At 35.9% G+C, this 24,316-nt stretch overlaps 1 protein-coding gene across 1 annotated transcript in view; it reads left to right on the plus strand.

Moving 5' to 3' along the window:
* Positions 1–24,316, plus strand: part of LOC136855017 (unconventional myosin ID-like) — a 113,652-nt gene that overhangs the window by 70,997 nt on the left and 18,339 nt on the right. The window contains 6 exon segments of the mRNA XM_067131735.1: positions 19,571–19,677; positions 21,457–21,652; positions 21,871–22,090; positions 22,258–22,473; positions 22,905–23,108; positions 23,796–24,000. Coding sequence (XP_066987836.1) covers positions 19,571–19,677; positions 21,457–21,652; positions 21,871–22,090; positions 22,258–22,473; positions 22,905–23,108; positions 23,796–24,000 — 1,148 coding nt within the window.

Genomic DNA, 24,316 nt, shown 5'->3' on the forward strand with positions numbered 1-24,316 from the left:
GAATTGATTTTAAAAAAATATTGACACTAACGTTAGGTTATGGTCGAATCGGTTATGATGAACTTCATGTATAGAAACTTATTAACTGTTTCACCAGATGGCTCATCAACAACACGTCGAACAGTTTTAAAATGCGCATTACATTAAAACCCATTTATATTTGTTTATCTTAGAAGCGTATTATGTACCTGATAGTTGAATGACTGGCGGGTAAAGGGTATGGGGGTGAGCACCCTCATCCCAAATTAGTTTATGAAAACCCTTTCTAAGAAAAAGTATACATATATATTATATGTTTATATATATATATTTTTATGAAGTTATACCTCCGCTTAACGACATTTTTGGGGGAGAGCGGTTTGTGGGTGAGGTTTTACCTTCATATTCTGCACCATGGATGTTCAACCAGCCACTTTTGGGCCACCCGTCCGAGTACAGACCAGAATCAAAAGCTGAACTTCGCTGATCTGACGACAGTGGAATTAGACACCCGTCATTGCCGCTGTTATCCTTATTTGTCCTTGCCTTGCATCCAATCTCTTTATTTAATTCTTTAATTTCCTATTGTTTGAAATATTCCCATCTTGACACTGCAGGCATCCTGATTTTCCTTCCAACCAACCCTGGTCGGTTTTTGAGTCTCTCTCTTAACCAAAAGCCTCTTTTCTGTGGATTTGGTCGTAAGGCTTCTTGGCGAGTCTGGTGGAGTTTTGGGCTGGGGTGTGGGATGTGAGGGGTTTTGAGGGGTGGGGGGTGTTGTAAGTCAAAAGCGCATCGGGGAACTAATGGTGTTTCCAACCGGTTTGCATGTTTCTATGGGTTTTACTCGTGCTGTACTTGTGTCTTGAGAAGAGGTGGGGAAAGATAGAAAGATACTACGACTATCTTTACACTTCACATTGTTTTGGATGGGATTTTCGTATTGGGACATTATATATATATTATACTGTATACAAAATATATACTGTATATATATATATATATATATATATATATATATATATATATATATATATATATATATATTTATATAAAAAATGTATGTATGCATGGTATGTGGCTTCCTTAGTTGATCAATCATTTAGTATTTATTCTGTTGTTTAGATAATGAAAATAGGAATATTACCACTTAATCTTGATTTAAGTACATATTTTAATTATGCATTTTTTTTATTTCATGTTGACACGGATTCCTAACACAGTATTCGCTTGTGTGCAGAAGAAACTGAGGCTGGCCTGACTCCCTACAATGCTCGTGTAATGACAAAAGAAAAATGTCCATGGACCTTAGTTGCTTTAATGATTACTTGTGATAGGATTGTTGGCGTAGAGATAAATTACATTGCGCATGAGCACACATGCATCGGAAAAGCTGATTTCGAATTAGATTTATTACCTCCTACCCTAGGAGCCTACAGAGGCCCAGGAGGGCTTTAACTTTAACTTAACCTGACAGTACAGGTGTATGCCAATATATCGTATTGCGATGAAAGTAATGAAGAATCTTATTCACAGTACGACGGTGCCTTTACATATGCTGCTCACTGCATCTTCTCTCTCTCTCTCTCTCTCTCTCTCTCACACACACTCACACACACACGTAAAGTGACAGATAAAATGTTAAACAGGGAGTATTGAAAACGGAGGGAGCTACTACCAGTTAGTTCAATCCCTATTTGCTTTTTATTTTATGAAATATAATCAAGAGAAATCTTAAATTAAATTTAAAACCGGCAGACAAATTGTTAACTGTTATTACAGGTGCTCACATTTTCAGCGACAAATAGCTCGGTAAAAAAAAAGATAATATTACTCTTGGCGGAACAGCATTACGTCAAACGAAATTGTCGAGCCAGTTGGCCGTGTCGCCATCGGTAGCGCTGGTTCTGTAAGCGTTAAATGGTCGCTCGCGCCGGTGTGAAATTACGCCGGAAGTTAATTAGCTAATGGGGTTAATTTAAGGCTTTTTTTTTTGCCCATCGGAATGAAAGTAAAGTTGTCATGAAAATTGAGAAGGCAATTCTTATCAGTTGAATTTGGTGCTGTCATGTATTATAAATTTATATTTTTATATTATTATATTATGTTCTCACACAATATATACTGTGTATATGTTATATATATATATTGTTTTATATATATGTTATTGATTTTGTTAATATAGTTTTCTGCTTCACCAAGGTAAGTGAGATTTTGTATCTTAATTAGTCTCTTTATTTTCCAAGTATTTTTTACTTTTAGAAGTTGCGTCATTGAGCAGTTATATATATTCTCTCTCTCTCTCTCTCTCTCTCTCTCTCTCTCTCTCTCTCTCTCTCTCTCTCTCTCTCTCTCTCTCTCTCTCTCTCCACGTTTAGTACATGTCGCTGAAGCTGAATGTATGTCACAAAAAATTACACCTTACATAATTATGCTCTGCTGACGAATGTGTTACGAAGAAGTATGTTAAATGTTTACTCAATGAACTGTATACTTACAATAAGTATGTCTCCTATGTATGTCTAGACGCACACGTAAACATTCAATATTTTACATCATACCGTACCTAAAAGTTACGTCATGAGATGTCCTAGAAAACGGGAATTAGAATCCTTACGAAAGGTGCCTTTAACACCGTCTGTGTCGTGCAGATTCGTCGGATCTAAGTACTGAGAGGGGAAAGGAGAGAGAGAGAGAGAGAGAGAGAGAAAGAAGAGAGAAAGAGAGAAGAAGAAATTCCTAATGGAATAGTGAGGAACGAGTCAAGTCCATCAAGCATACTTATGGGTAATTGATCTCTCCTCTCTCTCTCTCTCTCTCTCTCTCTGTCATTTACTACTTTACTACATGACTCGCTGCACAGGTCACCTGTGGCGCAATTGAATACATGCTCATCAATAAACCAAAAAAAAAAAAAAAAAAAAAAAAAAAAAAAAAAGAGGTGGAGATTGAGGGAAAGTTGGTTGTGGGGGTAGGGGGGCGAATTTGGGTATTCTCATATACTAAAGTAAACCCCAGAGTTTTCATTTAGAATGTTTCCTTTCAGTAGCCCCTTTTTGATTTTTAAAATATATTTGGGGATTTTTTTTTTCACGACCGAAGTAATGACCGGATTCTTAAAATAGTATCTTAAATAGACTCTCTTACATTGTTCAGTTTAAAGGTATTGTGTGAGTCACTGGATCTTCGTAATTGATTCTTTAATTGAATAACAATAATTGAAAAAAATTTTCCTAGATCAGTATGTATTAGCTGATGAAAGTTTGAATGCTTCATGGATATATATATTATATATATATATATATATATATATATATATATATATATATATATATATAATTTAATTATATACATGTATGTATATATAATATTTATATATATGTATATATTTATATATTATACAACTTGTGATTGTGTATGTATGTGTGCATGCATTGAAGCAAGGTTAAGATAAATCGATCAAGCTGTCAGTCTGTGGTGAGCGATTTATGGTAACAAAGAACCTAATGTTGATTTCTAATGTTCTATTGTTATTGTTCTTACTGTTTAATGAAGAACAGGACAAGTCACCATTGAGATTGTGAATTCTTTTCGTGGTCGAGAAGAATTTGCATATTATGATTATGACTTCGAAAGTAATGAGGGTCTGAGATAGATAGATATATATATATATATATATATATATATATATATATATATATATATATATATATATATATATATATATAATGTAATTTATATATATATATATATATATTATATATATATATATATATATATATATATATATAATGTAATTTATATATATATATATATGATATATATATATATGTATATATATATACATATAATGTATATGATCGTGATGTGAATTACATTTACTTATAAATAAGAAAATTAATCTGATGTTCTTTTTCATGCTGTTACCATTCTACCCAACAAAAAAAAATTACCATTCTCCCCAACAAAAAAAAAAAAAAATAAAATAAAAAAGACGCCATTAATTTTCCAACATTCTCGCTTCAGAACTTTTCCATCTTAAACATTGTTTTCCGAAATCTGATTTGGCAACTGCCCGGAGGCTCCCTGTGCTCGGAAAGTGTCTGTGTGAAAGTGGGTTGTTGCTCTTTCGTGCAATTGCAAGTGATGTCACACGCAATCCTCTTTTGGAATTCTCTCTCTCTCTCTCTCTCTCTCTCTCTCTCTCTCTCTCTCTCTCTCTCTCTCTCTCTCTCTCTTTTCAATTCACAAATATTAAAGTCTCAAATGTCGGTTAATGGCGACTTCACGAAACATATATTTTAGTCTCTCTCTCTCTCTCTCTCTCTCTCTCTCTCTCTCTCTCTCTCTCTCTCTCTCTCTCTCTCACACACAAAAATCAGTCACAAATGTCGTTTAATATCGACCCATGATACTCTCTCTATTGTATCTCTCTCTCTCTCTCTCTCTCTCTCTCTCTCTCTCTCTCTCTCTCTCTCTCACACAAAATCAAGTCACAAATGTCGTTTAATATCGACCCATGTACATTTATTGTATCTCTCTCTCTCTCTCTCTCTCTCTCTCTCTCTCTCTCTCTCTCTCTCTCTCTCTCTCTCTCTCAAATAAACGGCGTTTGTGGAAGGGATGTATGTCTCTTTCTCTCTCAATTAGGTTTAAGCCTTATAATGACACATTTTCTCTTGCTGACCGCTAAGGTCGGTTGCTAGACGCTATGAATTTAACGTATCTGTAGTTAATGAGAGCGCTTTGATTTTAAGACGTGAACATTACCAAATAATGATATATGTTTTAGTCAAGAACTTGAAAGTCATATAAATATTATATACGTACGCAAATACACATATCAATACGGCCCTAAATGGAAAACTGCAGTATCTGCAGAATTTTCGAAATTGAGACATGCCACCTATTGGGCTCGTGAAACACTAATATACAAGTTGCTGCAGTTTCAGAATGATTCATCAGTGCTTTATTTAGGGGGTCCCATTCGCAGTATTGGCAAAATCAGTAGTAAGGCAAGGGAGAACTGCAGTATCTACCATTTTCCTCAGTTTTGTGTAGGATAAAACACCCTCTAAGATAATTAATAAATTAATTAATTAATTAAAACAAGTATAAACTGATTATACGTCGACGACTTCACCACTGTATTGCAAAAAAAAAAAGAATTTTTTTTTCTAAAACTGTGTGAAATATTATATATATCACTATAGAATATTCTATTACATATGGATTTCTCATTGGCGTTATTGTTATTTAGTTTTTCACTTTAGCATTCCCTTTATATTGACCTCAAGAAATACATAACATTCAACATATTTTCATTTATGACATGTTGGCCGAAGTGCATGTAGCCAGGTTGTATATTAAAAACTGCAACTTTATCTGGACAGAATTATACTATTAAGGAATAAAATGTAAAATATATAATCTGTACAATTCACTATGTCAGTATAGTGCAAAATCATTTTTGTAATATGTTAATATTAAGGCCATAGTAAGAAAAATTGTACCTTTATCTAAATAAAATTGTGGCCAAACCACACTTCACATTACTCTTACTAACACTTAACATTCTGAACTATTCCCTACCATTGTTGGCTAGCTAACTGCCCTTATTCTTCTTTCACCCATCTTACTTACCAGCAAAAAAAAATAAATAAATAAAAAAAAAATTAAAAAATTACGAGTCAGTTAAAGAACAGAACCTGACAGTCATCTACTCTGTAGCCAGACTGTATATGTGGCTTTTAAATTAATATAGTTTAGAGTCACCCATTCCATAGGCGGACTGTACAGTTTATAAAATTAAAAAATGAACGCATTTCCGTCACCTATTTCCATATGGTGCAGAAAGGGTGGAAATTGCTGAAGTTCTTGAAGTGGGTGTTGTTTTTTTACCCAAGTTAAAATGTGGGCGTTGTTTTTATTCATGACTATGTGAGCGCTGTGGGGCGCGATTTCATAAAGCGAAAAATTTCCTTGTGGAACAATGATTGGTTCAAAAAAAATATTTTATTTTAATTTTCGATTAAAATAATTGTTGAGTATTATTGCAGATTGAATATTCAAATAGTTTTTTTTTATTGGAAGAAACTAGGTTGCTTGATTGGAGAGTCATGCAGTAGTTAGGTGTGTTGCAAACTTGCAGGTGTAATAAGGCCGTTTTCATTTTTGTGCTGGTTAGATAATTATTAAATTATTATTCCATTAAACTCGTTTCTGAGTTATACAAGTTATTGAAGGCTAAATCTCCTTTGTGAAATTATTATGATTATATATATATATATATATATATATATATATATATATATATATATATATATATATATATATATATATATATATATATAATATATATATGTATATATATATATATATATATATATATATATATATATATATATATATATATGTATATATATATATATATATATATATATATATATATATATATATATATATATATACATATATATATATATATATATATATATATATATGGTATATGTGTGCAGTGGTCAGAATTTCTGCCGAGAACTCGCATATATGGGGCCTTGCTGACCTGAAGACTGAATTTATACCTGGTAGTAAGTCCGCTGTGGTTGGTAGCATTATGGACGCGAAGGCCATTTGGATAGTAACCTCATTCAAAGGACATGCTGGCACCCCAAAAATCTATAATCCTTTGAGCCACCTCTAATGAGGGGACAAGGTGGTGATTTTTCCCTATTTAATGTGAACCACTCTAATGAGTTCGATTGCTCTTTCAAACTTCTTTAATTCCTTGGAATTTCTATTTAGAATTTCCCTCTCCTCAGTTCCAGTCCATGCGAGAGGTTTGCTTGATAGTGCCTTCGTCTCTTAGGGCTTAATGTACATGAGAAATATGTAAATATATGTATGTATTTATATATGTATATATTATGTCTGTATATACTACACACACACATACAGTCACAGACACACACACACACACGTTGCATATGTATATATGTATATATATATATATATATATATATATATATATATATATATATATATATATATATATATTATTGTGTGTGTTTATGTTGTATGTGACTTCTTAAATGTTGTTATTACTGTGCAAATGCCATCCACGTAAAGAAAAAGTGAAAACGCTCAAGGAGTGGAATGGGGAAGAAAACTTGAAGAGAATTGGTGTCAAAGTAAGAACAATGAGGGAGGTGGAAATAATGTATAGAAGATAAGAAATGATATAAAACAGGAAAAAGAGAAGAGAAAGTGGAAAAGCAGAGTGACATTTAAAAAGAAACCGACAAAATGTCACTTAAAAAAAAATAAGAGACTTAAACACATATCAAAAGAGTCCATCCGATTTGTCCTGTGAAAATCCTTTCAAATTTCCGTCTCCAGGGGCGTTTGGTGGGTTGTGCATCCCCACGAGGAGGAGGAGGAGGAGGAGGAGGAGGAGGAGGTACTGTCGTTAAGGGCCGTCGTGTACTGCGGAATGTTTGCACGTCTCCGATGATGCAAGATTGTATAGCGATATTAGATTGTGGGAAACGCCACCACCTCGCTTGATGATGAAATCCTGAATTGAAGGAAACGTTGTAGAATGGTTTTTTTCTAAACTAATTGCGGGAATATTTTAGTTTAACTCCACCCCCTCCTCGTCCTCCTCCTCCTCCTCCTCCTTGTGACCCTGGTGGTTGTGACGCCAGATAACCCACAATTAATCAATCAATCTTGACTAAAGCGGTCCATAAGTTTGATAAGGTGTGAAAAGGGTTAGGTAGCCTGGTGTGTACCTACGAACTCTGTACAGCCAACAGAACTGTTGATCCTAGCTTTTCAGTAAAGAAAAACGAAATATTAAGCATTTGTTTAAAGCAAGTAAGAATATAACGAGAGAACTTAAGTTTGCAGTAAGTCATTTGATGGTACTAATTAAAAAAAACCGTGGAGGTAACTGGAACGTGACAGATTAAAAAGTAGCCGTGGTACCGGTACTGATTTGAAAATAACGCATTGGGATTAAGAAAAAAAAAACTTTGATTGATAGGGGAAAAAAATCTATGGAGCTACGTAGGAAAAAATCTATGGAACTGATTGGAAATAACACCTGAGACTCGCTGAAAATGACACGTTCCGGACTGGATGACTTTATAACTCCTGAATTTCAGCTGGCACCCAGCTTGCTCTCTCTCTCTCTCTCTCTCTCTCTCTCTCTCTCTCTCTCTCTGTTATGTAAGAATTGCATAGCAGCTTCGAGGGAGGCTTGCACCAGCACCTTCTGGCCTTCCGTGACTTCGTGCGAGTTTCTCTCTCTCTCTCTCTCTCTCTCTCTCTCTCTCTCTCTCTTGGGAAACCATTCTACAGGTAATATCTTTCGAGTCTCAAAAGGTCAACTGAATTAGATGTGAATGTCAAGTGACCTCGAATCTGGAACCCCGGTCATTGACACGCCTGTTAAGCTCTCTCTCTCTCTCTCTCTCTCTCTCTCTCTCTCTCTCTCTCTCTCTCTCTCTCTCTCTCTCTCTCACTGCGTCGTTGAATTTTGTGGTCGTTACCCCAGATTTTAAAATCAGTTTACTCGGTAATATTTGTAAGTCATCTGATAATTTCGACTTTTCATACTCTTCAGATATAACATTTCAGCGGCATTCGCAAGTTTCTTTTTTAATCACTTAATCATCTGTTTTGAGCTTCATTAATTTTTTTCAGTAGCGAATGTTTGTGTCGTATATTTCCATTCTTCAGTCGTAATAGCATCTATCACTACTACACTGGAGTCCTTTCATTATTTAAGCCTTAATTATGATTCTCATTTATTTAGAGCAATCATTCCTAGCGCAGTTGAGTACATGGAGTTTACTGGATACAGTGACCATATATAAATATAAATGCCACATGCAATGAGCTCCGAGTCCATAATATATATATTGATTGTATTTTCCCCTCAAAATCCACTAATCCAAATTTTGGACATGAAAAAAAAGCTGCCAGTCCAACAAGTGATTCGGATATGTATCAGAAAAGGACATCATTCGGTGTTGACAAAGCATGCTAAAGCTTTCATTCCTTTTAGTGTACCTCCGCTCATATTCTCTTTCTAACATCCTACTGTCCACCCTCTCCTAACAGTTGATTCATAGTGCAACTGCGAGGTTTTCCTCCTGTTACACCTTTCAAACCTTTTCACTGTCAGTTTCCGTTTCAGCGCTGAATGGCCTCAGTTGCCCCAGTGCTTGGCATGTATGCCTAAAATCTGTAAATCAATCAGTCAATCAAGCCATGCTAAGCGATCGTTGCTTGTAGCCGCATTTACTTCTTGCAATGCTATTGTTTTCTATTTCAAAATTCAAGTGTCCGTAATGGTTATATCATTTGCAGTCGGGCTGTTTCCCATAGGATTCGTTCAAGAATCAGGTCACGAGACCGAAAGAGATTTGTTACTTGAATTCGCCTAGAGCTAGCTAATTGTAAAGTCTTATAGCAATTATTTTGGTAGTGCGCAAAATAATAACGTAGACTTTGTAAGTGAACCTAAAGCAGTGTTGACCAGATGCTGTCATGACAAAAGTGCAGTATGGCAGGCCGTCCCCATGTCACGCATTGCAGAATGCTTCGTTTTCAATCTAGAAATGTTATACAGAAGTCACAGAACAACATTCTACTATATACATTGATATAACCGTCATCTCTTAACGGAATGAAAATTATATGACTTGATATAGTCTACTGAAACCACGCTTGGGAGATGACAGTGAAGTTTTTGCATTACATTTGTATTTGCACTGATTTGTATTCTGTCATCGCATAAATTGTAATTAGTGGTACTGTTTCGAAGAGCGATTTTTATGTAAATGGTAATTTATTCATGTTATGTTAACATATTTTGGATTATATGATTGCATTAATTTTGATATGCGTTTCGAGGTCAAGAATGGTATTTAAGTAAGTAGTTATCTGTCATTATATGACTGCGCATGTTTTAATGGATTGATCTGGGCAGGCCCAGAATGACTAGTGTATATGGTCGATGATAACATAATGTCAGTTAATATATTTAATAAATCCATAATTGTTTTATAAATTTCATTTACCATGTTGTTTGCTAAATTTATTATGGCCCTACTTTTATAATGACAAGTTTATTTCGTATACATATGTTTTATGAATGCACATTACCCATAAAATGACTACTTTCATCATGAGCGAGCCTAAATGTCTATAAACACATTATCAAGCTTCCTCAGGAGAGAGTCCTCTTGTACGGAAAGTAATAACAGTTAAAAAGAAATACATATGAATATAATAAATCGTTGACTTAACCCCTTAACATATAAATCACTCGATGGAATTTGTCACGGCGAGCCAGCTCGACCCACGCAAGTCCGCCTTGCCCAAAAAGCCAGGCTGTTCCTCTTTCTTGTCAGCCCGCGTTTTTCTTGTTCGTCAACCTGACGTACTTTCGTTCTGGTCAAGATCCAGATCTTGGGTTTGGTATGCTCGAAAAGATTGTAGTGCTGCAGCAGAGTTTAGTGGCATTCTGCTTAACCACAGTTTGCAGTGAGAAAGGTTCTTTTATTATTATTTTTTTCTGGAGAGAGGAGAGAGAGAGAGAGAGAGAGAGAGAGAGAGAGAGAGAGAGAGAGAGAGAGAGAGAGAGGGAGGGCATTGCCACTTTCTCCCCATTATTTGGAATCATAAGAATAAGGACCTCTCTTATGAATTTTCCTCGGGCAGTCATGAAATGAACGCCTCGGCAGTTGTGAAAGAACTTCGCAGTTGTTTTATTTTATTATTTTTAAGAACGTAAAATCATCCATGCCTTGATGAATCCGTCGTGCATTCTGGGAGGTCGCGTTACGCCTGCTAATTGTGGGGCAGGCACATTCCTTCCATTCATTTTCCTTAATTTCATTTCATCGAGTGAAAGTGTTCGAGTGTTCTTGAGGAGGGGCGCTTGCGAGATGAAAGTATTGCCTTTGTGTGACTCAGCCTCTCGGAGAACACTTACACATAATCGTGTATGTATGTATGTATATATATATATATATATATATATATATATATATATATATATATATATATATATATATATATATATATGTGTGTGTGTGTGTGTGTATGTATGTATGTATGTATATAAATAATATATATATATATATATATATATATATATATATATATATGTGTGTGTGTGTGTGTGTGTGTGTGTGTGTGTGTGTGTGTGTGTGTGTGTGTGTGTGTACACATATATATTAACTTTACATAGTTTCAACATTTTGTCACTGTGGTCTATGTGCATGTAAACTGTGTTTCTATTTATGTAACTTTATGTAATCGCATTTTCCACAATGAAGAGTAAAGATGGTGTCCACAAGCTATGTGTGAAATATACTCCATACCACGAACTTACGTTTTTATATTTATATTAAGAAATGTGGCATTAAAAAAAAATAACATTCTTCCATCAAAAGTAAGGCATTAAAAAAAATAACATTCTTCCATCAAAAGTTAAGTAGTGGTCTGTTAAAATGTATTTTGTCCGAGTATAAGGAGACCTCTTGCGTATTTCCAACGTCTTTGTGTTTGGTAAATGTCAAAAGTCCCTAATTTCCTGACATAACAGAATAAAACGTGTCATGTTGCACTGAGATGGCATGGAAGGCAGCGCAGAAAATTGACTGCATGTAAGGAGGTGGCGTGTTCCTTATCAGAGATCATATAACTGATAACTACGGTTTTGGGCTATTTGGGTATGTCCGTCATCTCTCTCTCTCTCTCTCTCTCTCTCTCTCTCTCTCTCTCTCTCTCTCTCTCTCTCTCATTAGTAGAGATGCTAAACTTAATCGGAGGTGCTGACGTTATACATGTAAAGAAATATGTAACGTCTATTGAGTATTTTGCGTGAAAGAGTTTGACATTTCCTTTTGTTTTATCTATCTTTTCAATCCTCTACCCCTTTCGTCCTTGAAGGAGGGCATTCCATTGTGAGAGAGCTCTTTTTACACTGACGCAGTTTAAACGCAGTATGCCATTTTGAGAGGTAACAGTTGTCAAATCTCTGAAATGTCTGATTTTTGGGGACGTGTCTAGGGCATTTCGAAATTAACATGTAATTCTGAGTTTTTGGGTTATGGTCACAACTACCCGGTCCAGAAACCTGTAGATTTTAAACATACCAGTGCAAAATGTCCAGCAAATCCACGAGAACACTATTGTTTTTTTTTTTTTTTTTTTTCATTGCTAAAGGGGAAAAAACTTTACACCGAAGGACCTTTTTTTATACAGATGAAACTTGTCTCGCCAAGGACATGGTACATTTATATTTTGTTAAGAGGAAAGGCCTGTGGGGCGGAACCGTAATGCCTTTTTGTGGCCTAGGCCTGAGGAAAACATTCCAAGAAAAAGGGTTTAACGTGAAAGGAAGCAATGGCAGAATTTCTCTCAAAGGGAAAATTGATAGTAGGACTGCTGATGCCAATGAAGATCAGTCTTCAGCTATTTTCTTTTTTCCTTATAGTATTAGGTACGCTTTGCCCAAGGATATTGAATTCTTAGTGAGATTTCACAACACCAGTACATGAAGCTGCCGATTTTCAACACGTGTTATTGCAGTTATATTAGTCATAACCGATTAGCCGGACGAATGCTAAAGAAAATAGTGTTTAGAGACGTGAAAACAACATAAAATTTGGGAATGTTTATTACCGGTGTAAAGTAAAATGCTAGGAGACAAAGTTCTGAGGGCGAATTCTTCAGGGACGAGGCAGGAGGACCGTCTCGTTGATGAAAAATCAAGTAGGACAGGAATGTTTGACGGCCTGATTTGCACGCACTCCATGAGCATTAATGTAGATTTGAGCCATGGTGATGGTGATAGTAGTAGTAGTAATAGTTGTATAACTCGAGAACTGACGTACCAAAGAAAGCTGACATAGATTCAGTGTGGTATAATCGTTCGTTGTCATTTCTTTGTTCTGAAGTTGCCTGAAGCAGTGTTTCTCCTTCATTTCCCAGAGAAATCGCCGACACAGCTAAGTGCCATTTGCTGATGTCATTTCTGTGACATCATTCTCTCTCTCTCTCTCTCTCTCTCTCTCTCTCTCTCTCTCTCTCTCTCTCTCTCTCTCTCTCTCTCTCTCTCTCTGTCAGTAACCAGACGTAAGTTCATTAAATAAACAATGATTTTGTTTCTTGTTGTTTTTAATTGCGGTGAATATTACATCATTCTCCTCCATGAACAAAGCTTCTCATCCACTGCAGATATTCCCAGAAAGATAAGCCGCCCACTTCGCCAATTAGCGTCTTCATTTCAAGGCCCGTCATGTGAGCCAGCAAGCTCGTAATTATACTCGGATCAAAGTGCAGCTTAGAATATATTTACGCCAAGTCCCGTGGCCCTCTCAACAACATTAGAAAGTCTGAATTTTTGAACGGACAAAGTTTTCCACACGTGAAATGTTGCGGGTTCGAGACCAGTGCGAGCAAGAATGACTAAAGTACCTGGCAGTTGATCGACTGCGATAGTGAGGGGAATGGGGCTAGGATTTAGTTTTGTTAGAGAGAGAGAGAGAGAGAGAGAGAGTCTATATTCAACATACAGGAGATTGGAGATTTTTCGACGTAAGTTATAGTGGTGGTGAGGGGAATGGGCTAGGACTTAGTTTTGTTAGAGAGAAAGTTAAGTATACCTTAGTTTAACCAGACCACTGAGCTGATTAACAGCTCTCCTAGGGCTGGCCCGAAGGATTAGGTTTATTTTACGTGGCTAAGAACCAACTGGTTACCTAGCGACACTATAATGTAGAATTTCTATCACCAGAAACAAATTCCTCTTATTCTTCATTGGACGGTCGGAATTCGAACTCGCGGCCAGCAGAGTGCTAGCTGAGAACGGTTTTGTTAGAGAGAGAGAGAGAGAGAGAGAGAGAGAGAGAGAGAGAGAGAGAGAGACTATATTCCAACATACAGGAGTTTGGAGATTCTTCGACGTAAATTATAGTAGTAAGGGGAATGGGGCTAGGACTTAGTTTTGACAAAGAGGTAGAGAGACTATATCCCAATAAATAAGAACAGAGAATCTTCGGCGTATGATATATTTAGGCCCACATCCGCTTAGCGTCGTGACGGTGCTATACGAACGTCATACAAATGATGCTGAAAGGGGAGTCACTGTGTCCCTCTGCCTTTTTCTTCATTCTGAGGCTGCTTATGGTGATGTAATGTCACTTGCCAAAGACTTTCACTCGTATAATCATCCGGTGTTATGTAATCGCTATATTGTTCTTGGTATTAGTGATGTATTTATAATATGTATTAGTGAACAAAGACATTTTATAATTGTGTATAAACGGCTAGCTAGATTTTTATATATATATATATATATATATATATATATATATATATATATATATATATATATATATATATATATATCTGTACTGTATTTTATGAAATTTATTGATGTTTAGAGTAATTTATTCATTAATGAACAGATTCCCAGATGATTTAATAACGAGTTATTACGCAACTGTGGAAATGAAGAATTACTGTATGCTGAATTTAGTACGTTTCATGGTTCCTCTTCACGTTATATATGTGTATATGTATATATATATATATATATATATATATATATATATATATGTATATATATATATATATATATATATATATATATATATATATATATATATATATATATATATATATATATAATATTGTTTAGTTTTATTTCACTTCGAAGACTAAAGGGTGGTCACTCTTCTTCCTCTTAGCTAATATATTCAAGATACTTTAGCCTTGAGAGCTGTTAACAGCCCCAGCATCGCTGACCGCGCGACGTATATCGTTAAACAACACCTGGCATCCGGGCTTCACGGGGGGGTACCCCTTGTCATTGTTCTCTCCTTGTACATTGTCAGCGGGAATGGTGACTGTAATGAGGATGATGATTCCTGCTTTAATGATGGTGAGGAAGATCGCGGACTTTGATGATACTCATAATCTGCGAGGTGGAACTTGCATTGTTGCTCTAAAGGCGACGGTGCCACTTTTGGCAAAATTAAAACGGCGAGTCATTTTTTTTTTTTTTTTTTTTTTTGTAGGTCATCACATTCCGTTTGCGGCTCCTCTTTTATTGACTGTAGATAAATAGTAACCTAACGTCGCACTCATGATGGTCACAAAGGTCTAAGAGGAAATAGTAAATGCGAAAAAGTTATAAAATAGCACTGTCATGTAGGCTGTTTTAATATTTTCAACTGTATATTCATTCTTAGAAACAATTTAATCGTGTAAATAAATAATCCTGAAACTTTAAATTATGGAAAGTGTAAAATTTAAACGGTTATGAATCAAAGAGACATTTATTATTAAAGAATTTACGTTCACTTACGAATTTGAATCTGCCAAATAAGTTAAAAGTAAACCTCGTGTCCAGGCAGTTACAGAAGAGATGCCAAATGCGTCACTATGCAAGTAGTGATGCTTAGGACATCAGTGCAGAGAAGATGCTTAGGACATCAGTGCAGAGAAGATGCTTAGGACATCAATGACATCAGTGCATAAGCAGCTTTGAGCCATCATGTTTGAAACATCACCAGGTCAATGTACGAGGAATCCACCACCAGGTAATGATCGCGTTCGAGAAATGGTTGCGTCAGCGTCGTGACTTTATTTTGTATGGGAGATGGGAAGTAGGCTGGGCGAGTTCAGTGGCCGTGTTATGAGGATTACGGAACCTCTGCGGCGATGAATGACTTCATAGGTACCAGCGCTTGGCCTTTGGCCTAAATTTTATGTTCTGTTACGGAACCTCTGAGAGAGAGAGAGAGAGAGAGAGAGAGAGAGAGAGAGAGAGAGAGAGAGAGAGAGAGAGAGAGAGAGAGAGAGAGAAACCTATTTGTTTTCGACTGGAAGATTACTCTAGATTTTTGTAGTTGTTTATAATTTCACGGATGTAAAACACCTGTATAAAATTATGGTGTTCTTTACGTTATTATAATGATTAATGTTATAAAAGATCTGTGAAGGTTATGATTAACCTTTTAATCGCTTTTTAACTTTGTCTCTCTATACGTTTTAATTATTTATTTACTTTGCTCATTACCTTTTCGCATCATGTCACTCATCATCCTCCCCTAATCTTTACTCCCAGTTGTCGTTCCATTGTTAAAGCATCAATATAAAAAAAACTGTCCGAGTGCGCATTATGAGTCACTGGCAAGATGAAGCTGGTGTGTGTTTCTCCTCTAAACCGCAGAAGTATCATCTCTTGGTAGGTCTTGCTTTTTAGTTTCTCAGAATGAAAGAAAGGACTTGAAAGAAGGCCGTAAGTCGAGAGAGAGAGAGAGAGAGAGAGAGAGAGAGAAAACTTGAAAGATTATTCTTGAGAGAGAGAGAGAGGGAAGTTGAAAAAAGGACATTAGTCTTGAGGAGAGAGAGAGAGAGTGAGAGAGAACTTGATAAAAGGACATTAGTCTTGACAGAGAGAGAGAGAGAGAGAGAGAGAGAGAGAGAGAGAGAGAGAACTTGAAAAAAGGACATTAGTCTTGAGAGGGAGAGAGAGAGAGAACTGGAAGAGAGAGAAAGAGAGTATTTTTTCACGTTAAAACCAGCTACGTTTCAAGTTGTCATGGCGCTAGGCTAGAGGAAGGATTAAAGCGAAGAAGTGGACCAAGTGCTTTAGTGTTTCTCACACCTCCGGGCGAAGGAGTGTGAGAACGCAAAGGTGCTTGCTCAGTTCTTTTATAATCCTCCCTCTAGCTCAGTAAATTAAAGCATTCTGTGAATGAAGTGTACAGATAAACTAAACTGACCACTAAAGGCTTGTCCACGCTATAAGAAACATTGTTTGGAAACAAAGCTTGCGAACAGTTTCTTGGAAACAGTTTGCAAACAGCTTGGAAAGTGTTTGTAGACAATGTTTCTTGTCCTTGTCGCCAGGATGCCTGTTGGTGCAGTAGCCGCTGTATTGTACTCGACAGTTTTAATGCACTCGAAGAGGGGATAACAGAAAGAATGATGGTGAGAAAGTTTTTAGGAAAAGGAGCGTGTCATGCTGACTTGCTCGTAAATATGAACATATGTGTATATGCACGTACCGGCGTGTATATGTGTATTTACATATACATTTATACACAAGTACGTATGTATAAATATATGTATTTTATGTGTATGCATATGTATTTATACATATACATATATATACACATATAAGCATACATACATTATACATGTGTATATGTACATATACACACACAAACACAATGTTTTCCCTTCTGGATGGGAAACAAATGTTCGGTAATAAGTGTTTGCAAACAGTTTATAAACTTTGTTTCCAAACAATGTTTCATAGTGTGGACAGGCCTTAAGAAACATTCTCAGACGTCGATCACTGAAATTCTTCTGCATATTTGTCATAGACGGAGATGAAAGAAGAGTCTTGGGAAAAAGGTTGATTAGCTAAAATAACCCCCATTGTCATAAATTAAATGATGGAAGACTAAGAAGGAAAACGGAGGCCTTCCAGATATAAACCACAGAAAAGCAGATACGACAAAAGGGGTCGAAACAGATGACGACTTCCTGATTAAACCGCAGAAGGGCGGACAAAAAAAAAAATAAATAAAAAAAAAGACAAAGCAAATGACACCCAGGGATAGTTCACAAACTAAAAGTCAGTGACTTTTACAAGCAGAAAACAGATAACAAAGACTAAACGTTACAAGAAGGCCGAAACAAATGAATTTTACAAGCAGATGAAAGCAAAGGCAAATCAAGCGTCTTTGACAGAAGTGCAACAGAAAAGTCAAGCATATGACATGGATCACATAATGACAGAACATGTTACGTGAAAAAAAATTAGTCAAGCATAAAACATCAACAAGTAATAGCAAAGAAAAATGAACATAAATGACTAACCAAATCATAAAAAAATAACAAAACAATTGACCACAAACTATCACAAAATCACCAAAGCAGATTTCTTAAGTCCACGGAAAGAGAGAGAAAAGCAAATGACTTCAACGCGACCACAACAAGGCAGAGCAAAAGCGGTTTGGAAAACCTAGGACAACCACCACACACGCGCACCCCCGGTCTTTTTTTTTTTTTTTATTCGTCGTCTAAAGGCGTGACTCGACGCGCAACGTTCGGTTACCAAGATGAAAAAGAGGGGAGTGAGTGTCTCTCCCCTTTGGCTCGCTTCGTGGCGAGAGAGGAGGTCTGCTGGCGTTTAAAGAAACCTTACGGTGCCGATGTAAGGAAATGCCAGTCAAGGTTTGAGAGCGGCACAGCAGTAGGTCAATCTATTCATAGGCACCCAGCGATGATGACGGATTGACATCATTCATTCAAATGCGATTAACTGGGAACTGTTGAGACACAGGAGTGTTACGCCAACAATAAGGCTCGGTGCAGTGTTGGATTATGCAACGTTTTATTGCAGGGTTGCGGTGTTAAGTAACACGATAGTGATACATATATGAATGATATATATATATATATATATATATATATATATATATATATATATATATATATATTTATTAGAGAGAGAGTGAGTTTAAGTAAGGTAAATATACAACTCTCTCTCTCTCTCTCTCTCTCTCTCTCTCTCTCTCTCTCTCTCTCTCTCTCTCTCTCTCTCTCTCTGGAATACACCAAGGAGTAAAACAATAGTGATACATATATGAATGAATAGTATATATATATATGATATATATATATATATATATATATATATATATATATATATATATATATATAAATATATATAAATATATATATATATATATATATATATATATATATATATATATATATATATATATATATATATATATGAGGAGAGAGTGTTTAAGTATGTAAATATACAACTTCTCACATGTGGTTCTCTCTCTCTCTCTCTCTCGCTCTCGACCGGAATACACCAAGAGAGTAAAACATCCAAGGCATATGCTGACCCAATGGTACCTACAAGTTCGGCATAAAACATCCTGGAGATAAGATTACCGGATTTGATTCGAGTCGGCCTTGTCCCCTGTTAAAGGGCCAGGGACTCGAAAGCTATCATCATTATACACTTCACAGATACAGTGGGTGATATTTAATAACCGGTGAAAACCAAAAATGTATGAGGTAAGAAAGACGCAATGCCCTTCCACTCTGCATTTTTGCGAAGTTTTACGAGCAAGAAGGAAGGGAATCAAATTCCCTTGATTCCTGAAAGTTTGGAGATTATTCTGCGTCACAGCAGTGTTGAGAGAGAGAGAGAGAGAGAGAGAGTTTTAACTTAAGTAGGAAAAATGCTACAGTATCAGATCTTTATCTGCATAATAATCTCTCCGTTGTAATCTTTCTAAGTATCACTTTATCTGTGTACAATTTAAGTCAGACCTTTGACCTTGAATTTTATCATTTCTTTACATGAGCTTGTCTTTTTTTATGTATTTATATACAGACCTTCCCTCACAAACTTTGCAGAATAATTATTGTGACTCCAGGTTTTATTCGTATAATTGTGTCAGTAGTGGTAACTACAAATATTTTAGGAGAAAATTAGAAATGAATTTTCTGATTCTCTTTCCAGATTCAATGGCGGGAAGATCTACACTTACATTGGGGAGGTGTGCGTCTCTGTCAATCCTTACAGAACAGTCAACCTGTATGGAAAAGAATATGTTACGCAGTACAAAGGTAAGTCTAGTTCTGCATGGAAGTGCTTGCATAATTGTTCAATGTTCAAAAAAAGCGATACTTTGGGATACATTATTCCTGTTACAGATATTGCATGCACTTTATAAAATATTTTTTGTTTTATGTTAAGAGCTGAGTTCTCAAAGACTGAGATGGTTTGAACGTGTGAGGGGAACAGAGTAAATAATGTATGAAAGTAGCAGGATGGAGGCTAGCAGGAATGCCCAGAAGATTATGGGGAAATGATGCAGATAGGACCTAGGCCAGTTGGGAATTCAGGCAGGAATTCATGAGATAGAAGAAGCTATAATATCACTGCATTATTATCAAGCTAATACGGAGTTCAGTAACAAAAAGTGATCAGTAGCTGGGAAATGGATTCAGCTTATTTGGCTCGTAGGTTACAACTTTAGATACAAAAAATCCTACTGTTTTTGATTTTAGATGGGTTGACATTTTTCGATCTTAATTGGTTAACTTTGTCATGGGAAAAGAGGGCATGGTTATTATAATCCTTTTTGTGTGTGTGATATTTCCTTATGAAGTGCAGACCGCTTACCAACACATTCTTGTCTATTGATATTGATATAGAAACCTTGAGAGCAGAGTGCAAATGGATTTATTTAAGGGTACAACCACGTAGAGGTCACCCCATTGGGAGAAGCTCCCCCTTACCTTGTCAGTCTTCATTGTTTTATGCTTGATCTGCACTAAGGGATGAGCTCTTGTTTTGTAGCATGACTGCTTTAGAGGAAAATAAACATCCTGCTTTCTTTTCATTTTTGTGGTTTTGCGTGTTCAGTGTTTGTTGTAGTTCTTAACTATTGTGATTTTTTTAGTCTTGTGAACAGTTAAAGATTTTACCTCAGTAAACCTCAAATTGATTTAATGCATAGTTACTGTTATTCCTATTTTGTTATGATGTGTAGTCTTGTATCCACCATGTCTGAAGCTATGAAATGTTCCTTTTTGTAAGTGGTAACTTTGCTAGAGATTCATGGTTTCCTCTAATCAAGACTCAGTCAAGTTTATGCTTCCCATTAATCAAGGTCAAGTCGTCATTATTTTTTTTTTTAAATGGACAAAGGACTGGATGAGAGCACTAACCTGGGATGGAGAATCATTGGACATGCTAGAAAAAATGGTCTATATTTAGTTGGTTAAGGAAGAAGTCTGTTCCAGATACTGATAATACTATATGTGGATGCACCCAAGTCAGAAATCTGTGGCACCTCTTTCTTTATCAGACTGGCTGTCTTCCTTCAATTTTTGGCAACAAACACCACCAACTCTTCATGAAATGCAAGGTCCTGGTGTTGTAAATCATTAGAAATGTCTGTTGAAGCTGTTGAGATGCAAACAACATTGTGCAAATTTTGGCCATACAATAGCAGGCTTTCTTCTTCTCCTGACTCCATTTTTTGACTAATCTGTTATGTAGTTCAGGACTGTTGATGGTTTGAGATAAAAATATGCACCAGTAATCAGAACTGTAGTAACCTCTGCTTGTTATAATCAAGGGCCCCATTGTTTGACATTGAAAACCTAAGGTTTGCATGGATTTGAAAAACTAGGAATTATGGGACCCTTAGAGGTTCCTAAACCAGTTTACTTGAGCTGTGATAATTACTTGTGTTAAAATGCGTTAGGTTTCAAAATGAAAAGTTGTAGAGGAGGGTATTACTATTACAGTACTACTACTACTATTACTTGAGGAGTGTAAAACAGAAGTGGACGATATTTGTAACACTTATTAACGTACATCTTTTTATATAACAGGCAGAGAGATTTTCGAGAGGCCTCCCCACATCTTTGCCATTGCCGATGCAGCGTATAAGGCAATGAAGCGCCGTGGACAGGACACCTGCATTGTAATCTCCGGAGAGTCGGGCTCTGGTAAAACTGAAGCCTCAAAAATCATCATGAGATATATTGCTGCTGTTACCAACGTAGCTGGACAACAGGAAATTGAAAGGTGACAGTTATGTTCTGCTGTTTACATTTTCTTGCTTTAATGTGAAGATATTTTTAATATTTTCTGCCTTTCTCTTTCCAAAATTACTGTAATAATTTGTGGATAAATGTTTTGTCTTCTAAGTGTCATTTATTAGAAATTGAGTATACTGTACTGTAAATTTGTTATGTTTCATTGTGGCATCATAGTGATAATGAAATTTCTTCTCTTAAATTCAGAGTGAAAAATGTCCTCCTCCAATCAAATGCAATTCTTGAAGCATTTGGAAATGCCAAGACAAACAGAAATGACAACTCCTCTCGATTTGGTAAATACATGGACATCAACTTTGATTTCAAGGGTGATCCTATTGGAGGTCATGTGCAAAATTACCTACTGGAGAAATCACGCGTTGTACTTCAACAACCTGGTGAACGCAATTTCCACTCATTCTACCAGGTACAACTGATGATTAGATGGACCTTGATGTTTGGTATCTACAGTGTATATATTATATATCAAGAAAGTTTTTGGCTGAAGTAACTTTATTGTACCATTTAATAGATTTGAGGTAATTTTCAGTATGATTTTGCTATTTTCATTAATCCTTTGATTACGTAATTCAGGTTTTGTTTGGAGCCTCGGATTCAGAGCTGTCTCGTCTCAAGTTGAAACGTGACGTGAACTCCTATCACTTCATTCGCCAAGGAGGCACCCCCAGAGTTGATACCATTGCTGACAAGACTGATTACAAGGCTTGCCAGGGAGCTTTCAAAACACTTGGGTTCTCTAATGAGCAAATTGATGCTATTTGGAGAGTTGTCAGTGCTATTCTTCACTTGGTACGTGGGAAATTGGTGAATTGTAAAGCTATTTCCACATCCTAATTGTTTTTGTTGCTGTATAGGAAGATTAATTGGTGTTTGCCTTTTGAATACAGTATTACAGTCAGAAAATTAAATAGAAAATATTACCATACAGTTCTATGAATACGCAGTAGGAAAATGTTAGGCTATCAAGCCAAATTTTCTTGGCTGGAACTAATGCATTTAGTTTATACATACGTACTTTTTTTATATGAGAGTTCCACAAATTATCACCAAATTCATAATTTATGTCATTAACTTTTTGTAGATGTTTGTGATATATTTTTTATGCATTTTGACCATTGGGTTAATAATGGATTGGTTTTTATATTCTGAAATCAGTTTTATTTATGGCATAGCACTCTTGCAAATGTTGTATCGATAAGAATGTTTATGCTTGTTTTCAGGGCAACATAGAGTTCACAACCAGTGGGGATGAGACGCAAATCAAGAACCCAAAAGTGGTGAAGGACATTGCAGAACTCTTGCATGTCTCCCCCGACCAAGTGACTAAAGCACTCTGTCACCGAGTGATTGCTGCCAGAGGAGAGGTCATGGAGAAGCGTCACACAGAAAGTGAAGCTAGTTATGGTAGAGATGCATTTGCCAAGGTAAGATTAACTAAGATGAACCCATTATTTTGATGTAGCTGAATGTACAGTACATGACCAGTAGGGTACATCATTATTTTGAAGCATTGCAAAGGAAATTTAGTTGGTAGTTAGTAACTCTTCATTGTTATCCAAAGTCTGTAGACTAAATTACAGTACTATGTCCCTTTATTAATTGCATTATACTGTATAATGTTATATGGTATCATTACATTTATTTTGGCATTTAAGCACTGAAGTTGAATTGTATAGTTCTTAAAATTTTAATAACAAGATTTGTAGATATTAGGCTCCATTAAGGTGCTATAGCTTGGTGGGATGATAAATCATAGAAAATTACTGAATAATGGAAGGATAAAAGGAGCTGTAATTTATTAAGATCTCTTTCAGTACCTTATGACTCTTACCTTATATCTGTGAAGGTGTCATTTGTTTAGCATTTAACTTGAAATTTGATTTCAATTTGTTTTGCTATGACCAGCTTGTATTTATTTATTTAAATTGCATACGTTTATGAAAAGTGTCGTCGCTCCTCAGACTCGGATTATGGTACCCTAAACTTGTGTATTCATTTGATTCAAGTGGGTAAGAGGTATATTTGTGTTCAATGTTGATACATTCTGTTTGGGTATAATCAGTTTTTCTGATAGAGAAGTCTGAGATAACCAATTTTCCATATGATTACAGGCTATCTACGAAAGACTGTTTTCATACATTGTACAAGGGGTCAACTCAGCCATCGAAGTTCGTTATGACAACCAATCACCTCAGTACAAATATAATACTGTCATTGGTGTGCTGGATATCTATGGTTTTGAAATTTTTGAAAGAAACAGTTTTGAGCAGTTTTGTATCAATTATTGCAATGAAAAACTGCAGCAACTCTTCATTGGTAAGTGTCCATTTTAAATGAGTTAGTCCTAATCACAATTTGCGCTAGTCTTTTAGGTTTTCTTAAACAAGTAGTCCATCATCCCTATTTTCTAAGTGGCATTGATGCAACAGGTACAAGAAGTGGAATTTCACAAAATAAATTTAATATAATTTTGGGATCTAAATTAAAGGTTGATTTTAGTATGTGATTGTTCAAGAAATCAGTTGCAGGAATGCTGTTCCCTGAGTTCCTGTAAAGTTTATTATGACCTGAGGCTTCCAACATTAATTACATAATCATAGAGGGCTGTGGGAAGTGGATGATATTATTAAAT

The sequence above is a fragment of the Macrobrachium rosenbergii genome, chromosome 30 (genome assembly GCF_040412425.1).
Source record: "Macrobrachium rosenbergii isolate ZJJX-2024 chromosome 30, ASM4041242v1, whole genome shotgun sequence".
In the NCBI taxonomy this organism is placed as follows: domain Eukaryota; kingdom Metazoa; phylum Arthropoda; class Malacostraca; order Decapoda; family Palaemonidae; genus Macrobrachium; species Macrobrachium rosenbergii.